At 45.0% G+C, this 10,530-nt stretch overlaps 1 protein-coding gene across 1 annotated transcript in view; it reads left to right on the top strand.

The window, feature by feature from the left end:
- The window catches only part of T265_10568 (hypothetical protein), a gene marked incomplete at both ends in the record, with an annotated part of 62,279 nt that overhangs the window by 22,015 nt on the left and 29,734 nt on the right, over window positions 1–10,530 (top strand). The window contains 5 exons of the mRNA XM_009176977.1: window positions 1,831–1,976; window positions 2,685–2,854; window positions 6,233–6,380; window positions 8,520–8,639; window positions 9,638–10,170. Coding sequence (XP_009175241.1) covers window positions 1,831–1,976; window positions 2,685–2,854; window positions 6,233–6,380; window positions 8,520–8,639; window positions 9,638–10,170 — 1,117 coding nt within the window. The remainder of the gene's footprint in view (window positions 1–1,830; window positions 1,977–2,684; window positions 2,855–6,232; window positions 6,381–8,519; window positions 8,640–9,637; window positions 10,171–10,530) is intronic.

The following is a 10,530-nucleotide window of genomic DNA, read 5'->3' as shown; positions in this document are numbered from 1 at the left end:
ATTGCAAACGAAGTGAGTACTAGGAAGATGAAAGTTCGTTCAGACTTCCTTCAAATTAATCGCCGTTCTGTCCTCAACCTGTCAGTGAAAGGAACGGTATGCAATGTTACAGTTGATGCTGTTTTCTGGGTTTGAAGTATGGCGGAAAATAAACGACAAATACTTGCTTTCGACCATCGATATCTATGCAGTGTTGAACATGAAATGGTGGGAGCACTGCATATACAGTGTCCAAATACGTTATGTGGTGTTTGGCGAGTTGTCTACTGAACGCTCAATTGAAGGTCCGATAGAATTACATCAGTTACGCTGGTTTGATCATGTGTTACGCATGCCCAAAGTCTGTTTGCCTACACGAGCCTTCAGGATTTGGGTGGGAAGCAACAGGTGGACAGGCTATGACACGGCAAGGAATTGTTAAAAACATGGCTCATTGTCCTTGTCGCGTTTTACGTGCCGTCTTTCGGGGCCGGAAACGAAGGTCCCGTCAGACGGATAACTGTTGGCCCTAGTTGATGTGATTTAACACGGAACCAGTGATGCCGTTGCATTCGTCCAATCTTCACTTCCTCCTAAATTTGTTCTCTTTATTTCGTCTTCGATATTTTATCGCTTCTTGTGTCCCGTCTTCTTTATTGGAGGCCAGGGACGGTGACGACCGAAACCACCATACCCCGAACCAATTTGGTTTTGTGGGAGACTCACCTGAAATCCAGCTACCATTTGTTTTTTGGGGTATGCAAACGAGCATATTTTGCTAATTTGGTGTGGGTTCAAGTAAAGGTTGACGGAAACTCGGGGACTGCGCCCACCTGCTGAGCCCCAAGAAGGGCGAAACCGGTTGTGGGCTGTCGGCAGCCTTACAAATAATGTATTACGCCTATCCCATGCTTTACTTTCCGGTGAATTCCTGTTTTGTACGGATTGGTCGCGGCGAATAACACCTTGTACGACTGCTGTCACTGACTGACGGCCAATAGCAAGGTCGGTGTAGAATGTTGACCAGTTCACCGGTCGGTTGGATAGGTGAGGGCATGGTGAGCCCGTTCGAAGCATCAGTGCTACGGATTTAATTTTAGCTCCAAGTTTTTGCCTAACCTTGAGACAACGAAGTGCTAGAACTGCCTGCGTAATTTAAAGACAGTTCAGTAACATTCTTTGTAATAAATCAAACCTAATACATCGGTACACCGAACCTGAAGTTGTGAATCAGGATGCTTAAATTAGGTGCACTTTTGACCCTGTGGCCAAAGAGGCTAGAGGAACGGATCCAAAAATTCACCCGTAGATTTCTTCCCGGTGTTCCTTATTTCAAAATTTATTCACCTAGCTAAAGTACGCAGAGAAAATCGCCCTAAACCGTAAAACACGACTGATTACTTTGGTAGAGTTGGTCGTCAGTCAGAGTTTCTACGCATTTATAAACTTGTTTGGTCTGCATAGCGGACCCATCAGAGACTACTTCCACTGTTTCTCGTGACTGGTCTTTGTGGTGAAGGTGTTGCAGATAACTTAGGTGGAGGTTTTGCTGTTTACATTGACGACGTTTTTGTTATGGTACTTCCCTCCAAGACAGCCTACTATAGGAAAAGGGCTATCTGCCCTCTTTTTTTCACGAGGGCTTATGACGGATCAAATACCAAGTCATGGCTGAAGAAAAATTCATGTGGGCCCTCTGTGGGATTGGCTTCTCGTCAGATAGACCCCTTGAGGGGGCAACGTGGGACACGTTGTGTATATTGATATACTTTTGAAGAAGGATACACTGATGCAGTCTTATTCGCCAGATAATTTACACGTGCCGTTTGTCTGTTTTTTTCTTATGTACAGGTTTAACAGAAGACGAGTTAGTGAAGAAAGAGCTGCTCTGTGTACTTACACCGGAGCCTCGCAAACGAAGCGATTTGGCCAGTCTGATTCCCGAACGATGTGGCATTAACGGATCGAACAAAAATATTGATGCGATGCTCAAGAAGGTTAGCCAGTTGGTTTTTGTGTTCTGTTCATTCGTCTGTTCCCCCTCTTCGTTTGCGGATTCTCAAATTTAATATTCCTTGTATGGTGAAGTGTTGCGCTGATTTTGGAAAACTGACAAATAATATGATCCGGATTATTTTCATAAAGGAAACTAACTACAAGGTTGCTGAAAACTCTTCGACAGCCCACGACCGGTTTCGCCCTTCCTGGGACTCACCAGGTAGGCGCAGTCCCCGAGTTTCCGTCAACCTTTACTTGAACCCACACCAAATTGCGACAAATACACTCATTTGCAAGTCAATTTGGTTTTCACGAGAGAATCAACTGATCCGGATTAGTCTCTCCATCCATTTACAATCTCACGATAAACATGGGTGGAAATTCGCGGAATAATACCATATCATTTCGGTCCTATTTATATTAACAGAAGGGCGTGACACTTGGTAGTTTTGGATGGTGTCACTGTTTTACATATACGACCAATTACGGACTCTTTTGCAAGCCAGAAAAATATCCTTCAGGTTTCTTCATGTTTAGTGTGAGCCCGACCTGTTAAATGTAATTTAATCCAGCCGACACTGTGCCTTGGCTGTTCTCAGCTCAGAGCACATGCGACTGGTTTCATTTCTACGTCAAGCTTCCGGAGCGTGCTAGATTTCAGCTTTCCTTTTTGTGCGGCCTATTCCATTGTATTCTCCCACTCTCAGGTGGCAACGTACTCCGGTCCATCCTGTGATGAGGCTTCGGGCAGTCTTATCAGTGGTCACTATTACCTACGCCCCAGCCTCTGGCACACCGATTTCGACCCGATTTTCTATTCGTTACGGGTTACTAGCCGACGTGAAACTTCGATCGCAATGGATAAGTATCGAGAGCAGTAAGTGGTCTAAATGATATGCACTTGCTTGGGACAGACTGTTCTCTTGTGTTTTGTTTGTTTAATGTGACTATCATTACTTGGTAGCCGACGGAATTAGTTTTGGTGCATCGAGGCTGATCAAGTAAATACTCAGATCCTATATGCTCTTTTTGTCTCTTCATCATCACCATCGTCGTCATCGACGACAATACACCGGTGATGGATACTGGTGGTGAGAAAGAATACCCTAGTAAAGAATGGAAAAAAAGCAGATGGGTAGGGACGTACTACAAACAGCCTTATTTCCCTAAGCAAGAACAAGTTATCTGCATCTTGGGAAGCAGCGAAGTAAACGCATCTAAGCATCATATCGGAGCGAGACACTGAGTTTAATTGTCCTAATGTGCTTTGCTAGCCGTACTGGATATCGTATATCAACGAACGAACTTTCGCTGGGCATGATGGGACTGCTAACGTATTATGTGCTGTAGGTTTTCTAACAACGCGTAAGGGGAATCACGTGGACGCAAACTTGGAGGATGCGTTAATGCCACAGAATTCAGTTTGACAGTAGCACCCTCATCTGACGTTGCCAAGTTATGATCTGTCTCCTGTGGGCTTTTAGCCAACAAGACATCGGAGTTGAAAACATTACTTTCTTTGATAGGTGGTATTTGGGCATGCGAAGTGCTTGTTTCAACCACCGTACTAAAGAACGATGGGAATGTCAACAGTTAAATTTCCTCTCGCTTATCCTCTATGCAGAGAATAAGGCAACCTGGCTACTTCCACCACACGGTGGTCGACATGCTATGGAGGCACATTTGTTTGCATAATTTATAGTCGTCCGTAGACGACTATAGGGCACCCAAACCTAGATGTGGGAGCAATTACAGCCTTCAGTCAAGACCTTCCGCTCAAAGGCTTAAGACTACTACATGGGTGTAACTTTTAAGGTATAGGTTGTCATTCCTTTTTCCGACCCCCAGTCTGCAAAATCAAGAGAGTGTTTGTCAGACCTCTGTCAACTGACTAACCTGGAAGGAAAGACTTTGTTTGCTATATAGGCGTCTTCCAATGTAATTCGCTAGGTTGTTGAGACATGCTTCCCTCGCACCACGATAGGGTACAGTCTCTTCGCTTGTCTCTTCCGGTTGTCCTATACTCTCTTAACCGGCATTGTGGTGGCGTGATTTTCACCTATTAGTACGTTGCTGCAATACATATAGTGTCATCTGGGTGCGTAGGACTGAACACAAGTACGGAAACTGCATGTGTGTGTTGGCATCATCGTGCTATCAAAGCCGAGGCCTGTCGCCGGATAATTGCCCTGTTTTGAATCGATGTTCCATTCACAATGTTGCCACACTGTGGCGGACGCACATATTGTACATGGACTGCCTGACTGTTTCGGTTTGGTATTATAATTGTACTATTCTTCTGTACTGCCAATTCGATATGCCGAGCACAAAACAGTCATGTCATTGTGCTATCATGCCATTCAGTGCCTGTCGTAACGCTCGAAAAGCAAAGGAAAGCTATTTGTGCTTCATGGCTATGCATCTCGTGCATGAGCAAGATAGGGCAATAGACGAACAACGAAGTATGACGTCGTATGCGTTACAACCTATACCCGTCTGATTGGTCATCAAGTTTACTGATATCTTGTGGTTGACCGATAGACACCGTAGCCTGGGCTGTCATATACGCTATGCAGTGCCCGTTACCTCGCTGGCAGGATTGGCAACATGTTCACTTTCACCTGTAAATGTGTTGTGTCCGAGGTCTCAGGCAATCTGTCGGGATAATTGCTGTACCATATATGCAGGTGAAATCTCCACAAAAAATCCGAAGCTCAAGCTGGGTCGAGTAGGGGGCCCGCAAACAACCGTAGATTTCCCCAAACGACAACAAAAACAACAACAACAATCTTCAGCCTGCAATGTTGTTGTCGTAAATGTAGTAAGGCAGTGCGTTACGCCGAATGGTCGATCGTCCTAACCAACTCACAGGACAGAACTACGGACCTGTAACTAAAGCGACTTGAATATTATCCCAAAGCTGCATGCGCTCAAGTTGGGATTTATATCGGGATCAGCTTCTGCAGAACACTCATTTCAAGCGTACAATGGCAAGCTAATTTTAATAAAAAGAGGAAAGAGAATCGAAATTTCCATGGCCGAACGATGTTTAAGGTACTCGCTGGAAGGTCGGGGGTTCGAACGCCCCCCCCCCACCTGAGTTTCGCGAACTGTGCACTGCTGATGATCCCAAGTAATGGTGAAACGGCCGTATAATGCCTCTCGGCTTTGCGGTGTCGATTGGCTTCACTTACAAGATGAAATCTTCGTTGAAAAGAAATAGTTCGCCCAAAGAAGGTATTCAGATAAGGTATTCGATAAGGTGTAGCTGGAAACACCGCACACTGAACAGCAGAACGCACATAGAAGAATTTGCTTCCAGAAGACATGCGAACGCAGCTAAGTGTTCCATAACAGGGAACTGATGAAGGTATAACTGTGAGGGAGAGCTATCAAATGTATTATACTGAACACGCAATCCAGTTGATGTTTGGTTCTTTACACACCCAAACATCTATTCCTGCGTACGACCGTGAATCTTATGAGTTTGGCATTTTTATGCATGCTGTCTACACCAGTCCAACTCCACATACGCTGTCGATCTCCACCGGCCGAACACCGCCTGTCAATCTGTACCTCTCCATCAACCGCACAAAACCATCCTACTGGTCGCCCGTTAACTAATAAACACCCTCCCTATCAATTTTCCAGTTGGCACATTATTTGTTTTGAAACACATCCAGTCTCACCGGCTTTCAGATTGTTTACTAACCTGTCGCATTTATGTGCCATTTCAACTGTATACCACATTTATGATTTGTTGTTTCGCCTTTTTTCTCGCCGGATATTGTCCATTTTTTCAGAGGCATGTTAAAGCCCCAGCCAGAGGTCTGTATCGTTGTAGCACGTGCTTTTTTGCGCGGATGCTTATCTTAGAAGCGTGTATCGTTGTCGCGTGGAACCATAGCGTCGCTGACTCCACTGCGTCCATTCATGTGCACTTAGATGTTAACCTTGAATGCCTCTTCCTGTCTTCCGTTCGTAGGCCAGGTTTCATGTTTCACTAATCGATATAAATCGGAGCGTGTCGTAGGCTTGTTACTCGCACCACGTATAGATGTAGATAGTTCGGCGTATGTGATTAAGATTTCGACACGAATGATCGGCACCCTACATCTCTTCAGTCCGGTCGTTAGGGTATTTTTTAATGGCTGGACAAGCTGGTCTCACAGTTTGGTAACAGGAGTCCGCGCATCTCGCAAGTGACAGAAATACCGTTCCATCATCTCATGATTGGGTTGTTTTTCACTTTCAGCTGTCGCCAGCGCCATGGAGTCTCCAACCCGTCTAGCCTCTGGCCACCCTATCGAACGCCCAAACCACTACCTCCTAATTTCTTGGGTTTGGATCACATACTCCACAGCAGACACCTGCATTTCCTCCTCTTCATCCAACTTTGTCTGGTGAGCTGAAAAGTGCCTCTTTTCTCCATCACTGTCTACTGTAATCGTTTTAAACCACCGGTACCCCTTTATCAACCACGATGAACCATAATCAGTTCGGTTTCTTAGTTTTTTTTCGCCTAATTTTGGGTTGTTCTCCCATTAGACATTGAGTATGCTGATAATGTTGTCCTCTTTAAATCAGATGTGCCTGAAATACAAATTGCTTCCAATAGACTAATAGTTTAGCTGCACAATCATGTATGTCTTACCTGTGAAGTACAGAGTATTGTTGCAACCGTAGGTGGTATCAAATCCAAATCTAGTGTTTTCAAATGAGGCATTGAATGTGGTAGATAAATTCACCTATCTCGGACTGGCGAAATACGAACTCACTTGCCTAATGAGGAATTCCAGCTTCTACTACCTCCCTATAGTTGTGGTGCCGTCATATGAGCGGATCATCCGTCAAGGGTAAGGTTTGCGGTTCTTTACGGATCAGACTTTTCCGGGAATTAGAAAGATGACCAACAGGTGGTGGAGGTGCAGAAGCGTCCTCTAGTGTTTGACTGTTGGTGTCTATCCGAGCCTGGTGGGAACATCAAACCAGCAGCACCGAGATCCCTCAAGTGATTTTCAAGAGAAATCATTTCCCTGAACTAAACAGATTGGTCAGACTCCATAATTTACACTGGCCAATGCGCATGCTTCGCTTGTCGGGAAACTGTTTTGTTCGCAAAGTCCTTTCCGTCCAGCCATATACACGGTACTGTTGTTAGCGTACGGTTTGACAACGAGGCATCAAAACCGGCCGATTGCCGTTTTCTCGAATGTTGGTGACACTGGTGGACAATCGATCGCACAGACCGTGGCATTGTTGCATTAAAACCTGTGGCCTTCGATGTTATTTATCCACTCAATGTTAATGATCTTGTTATGCCACTGCCTGTAGCGATCGACTGTTCCACTGTAGCAGTTTTAGCCAACGCACCCTGGCACACGGTCTATCGTCTGAAAGCTGAAAGGAAGATTCGCTTCTTTGCACTCTATCAACCTGAGCTCTTTTCAAGGGTCACATGAAGAGCACTCATCTAAAAGGAACTGTCGTTGAGGTTTTGTTCCTATCCATCAGCTGCCTCCAAAATACGCTCTTGTGGACGTTAGTAGACTTGAACTTCTGATCTTTAGATGGTTTGTTGATCGATTCTGTTTGTATTTTGCACGGTAGTGGAGTCAGGTTAGCGCGAAACAGTCGCGCCAACATCTTTCTCGGGTTAGCTTTTCCCCACGTCTGGCCCAGTCATCAGGGCTTAGCCTATTTTACTCGACTTTATATTTGACCTGATTTCGATCATGCAGTTCTCTACTAGTTGTGCGTTGTTGAGCGAGATTCCACTCCAGTGTCTTAGCCTTCAGTCCAGCAGGTAGGTTATTCGCTGTTTGAACAGCAATAACCAGGTCTCGTTCTTCTTTTGTACATTGTATGCTTTTTCGACAATCACCAGCGTTTATGAAAGGCCTGTTGACTACAACCATTGGTTTCACAGCTGGTTATCGTGTGAATTCACCTCCGCAATTACTATTTGTGGTCCTGACGACGGGAGTCTTTCCGATCAAAGTACTATTTTTTGGTGACGGGGGTTACCTCGGCATTGTTCTGCTAGACGTCTTTGTAATCCGCCCTTGTGTTGGATTGAATCATATATGTGGATTTGGCTTTACTACAGCCATAAGATATCTTCGCCTAGCCATTTATGGACAAACATAACAACATCTGGCTCCCATTCACTTCCATGCCATAGCCTCATTCGAGTTTAGGACGCCACGGCTATGTTTTGTTTTCACGGAAGCCACCTAATAAATTAAGAAATATTTGAAAGGTTAAAGAAGTAAACGTTATGCAGTTTTGTTGAACGGAGCGCCTCAACAACTGACAAAGTTGCCTGATATGTTTGCTGTGAGATAATATACATCCATTATGCAGCGTGAGGACGTGATTTTCCGAATGAAGGAGCTCAATGATAGCACGAACCGATTGCTGCTGCTGCGTGTTTAGTGTTGCGTGATCCTGTGAGCTTGAATATGTCATTTATAATACCACCGCCACTTTTCTCGTTGTTGACTGTTTCGAAATTGTCTTTGTTCTTTCCCTTGTTGCAGTATGTCTATGGTGATCCACTTGTGACGGAAGAAAGTTTGGGCCTCATTATTCACCTGTTAGACCGTGCCCTCAACACACCTTGTCGGAGAGACCTCAAAGGGCAAAAGTGCTCTGTCCCTGTAAGTGAATTCCTCCGGGCAGTGTTAGGTCCCTGTGGTTTTCTTTATTGTTTAAGCTATCTCAAGTAATGCACAAAGCATTACGAACGGCGTACATCGAACCATTTCATAAAATTGCCGCTAGGGTATCAAGGGTTTCAAATACAAATGGGAATGCCTTTGGAGATTGAATGCTTCCGTATGAGCAAAAACAAATTATCCGGTCTACGAAGGTAGACTCCCCCAAATAGAGGACAAACTAGTTATCCAGGGTGAATAGGATTTTCTAAGCGTTAAGTTGTGCTGCAATGCAAACATCAGTGTTCTGAAAAGAAGCCGACTGAATGTTCCTTAAAGCCAGTGATTTGGATCCCATCTAGTTTCGTTGATACGCTGCAAGGGGGCACCTAGGAGTATCGTTCAGCTGCAACACCCATTCGGTGCCCAGCTACGATGTCACCCAAAGGAAGCTCAGGGGCTGGGATCCTGCCAGGTTGCCGAAGCCTAGACAGGAGAAGTCGAGATACAGAGGTCGGATTCGAACTGCAGACCTTCCGGTCGGTAAATTCGCGCTCCAACCACTGAGCCATCTCGCCCGACGTAGGAATATGAAGTCAACTTATGAAGACAAGATTCATCTTGCCGACCGTATCGACTTATGAATTATATTACGGAGTGCCTCTACATGTGCATCAGTGTATGGGAATGTTGTTGGAGTTTATTTTATCAACCCATTCACTCCATGTCGATAAAAAACTGGAATGGACTGAACGTAACCGCATAAAGTGAACGTTTTGCCCTTGGAGGTCGTCTCCATCAGTGCCATAGGAGGTTTCTGCGAAAAGCCCGACTTTATTCAAGGTAGCATGATACAGGTATGTATGGACATGAGATTTTGATACTTGTTAGGTAGTTGAACAACCTAGAAGCTTTCCTCGAAAGCGACTGCTTGTCTTATGCCGTGATATGCAATCAAGCAACAGTCACGTTGTATAAATAATCTTACTTCTCCCATATAGGTTCGGCCTGAGTTGATGCAGGTGGACCAGCCAGAGCAGCAAACAGACCAGTACATGCGTGCTAAGGCGGACGATGAGCTTATGGAATGTGCAGACTCGTTGCACGATATGCTCGATGATGATCAAATCTCTGACGTTTTGGCCGGGCCGATGCGAACGTCAGATTATGATAGTGATGATGAACATGACAGTGCCTTAGATGCGCTTATGCGATTGGTCAGAGATGAAATGAAGGAATCTTGCAGCCCATCAACATCGGTGTCAGAGGGACCTTCTGCATTTCGGCCAACAGCTACTTCCAAAAAATCTTTCCTGCCACGTTGGGATCCCAGTTTGTTCAAGTGTCCTTACCCTCCTCGGAGCAGCCTGCAGGACAATTTGGGTTGCTGGTTGATTGTCGAACAGTTTCCTAGTCCGCATATCTCGCTGGCTCCGACGGTACTTGCGACTCAATTGAAACGGAGTCCAAACGTTGAACCTGTAATTAGTGTGATCCCCTCAGTCTCATCATCGATCACAGACAACAATTCTGGGTAGGTACATCACACGTACTGTTTTTTCAAACTCCACCAGTGTCCGTGTTTCTTTCCAAGCGTACTTTATCGAGTATACTTTATACTATACTATACTATATATATATAACGTTAATTTAGCGTTTTGCTGACGTAGTCGATGCGATGGTGGCTTCCTTTTGGCGCATAGCCTTAACTAAAGCCGTTGACCCACTGACTTGGCGGCAAAGCAAGTTCCTGATACCAGCATACCGCTCAACCAACAAGACTTAGAAATTGCGCTCATTATACCAGTTGTTTTCGAAGGTCTTTTGGTATCATAATAGAGCATCCCCGTATACCTCAGTGGGTTGAAGAGGTACACTATCCATGGTACATCAG

The sequence above is a fragment of the Opisthorchis viverrini genome (genome assembly GCF_000715545.1).
Source record: "Opisthorchis viverrini unplaced genomic scaffold opera_v5_379, whole genome shotgun sequence".
In the NCBI taxonomy this organism is placed as follows: Eukaryota; Metazoa; Platyhelminthes; class Trematoda; order Opisthorchiida; family Opisthorchiidae; genus Opisthorchis; species Opisthorchis viverrini.
Note: the sequence above shows the minus strand (reverse complement) of the source record. Positions and strands in the feature narration are given on the sequence as shown.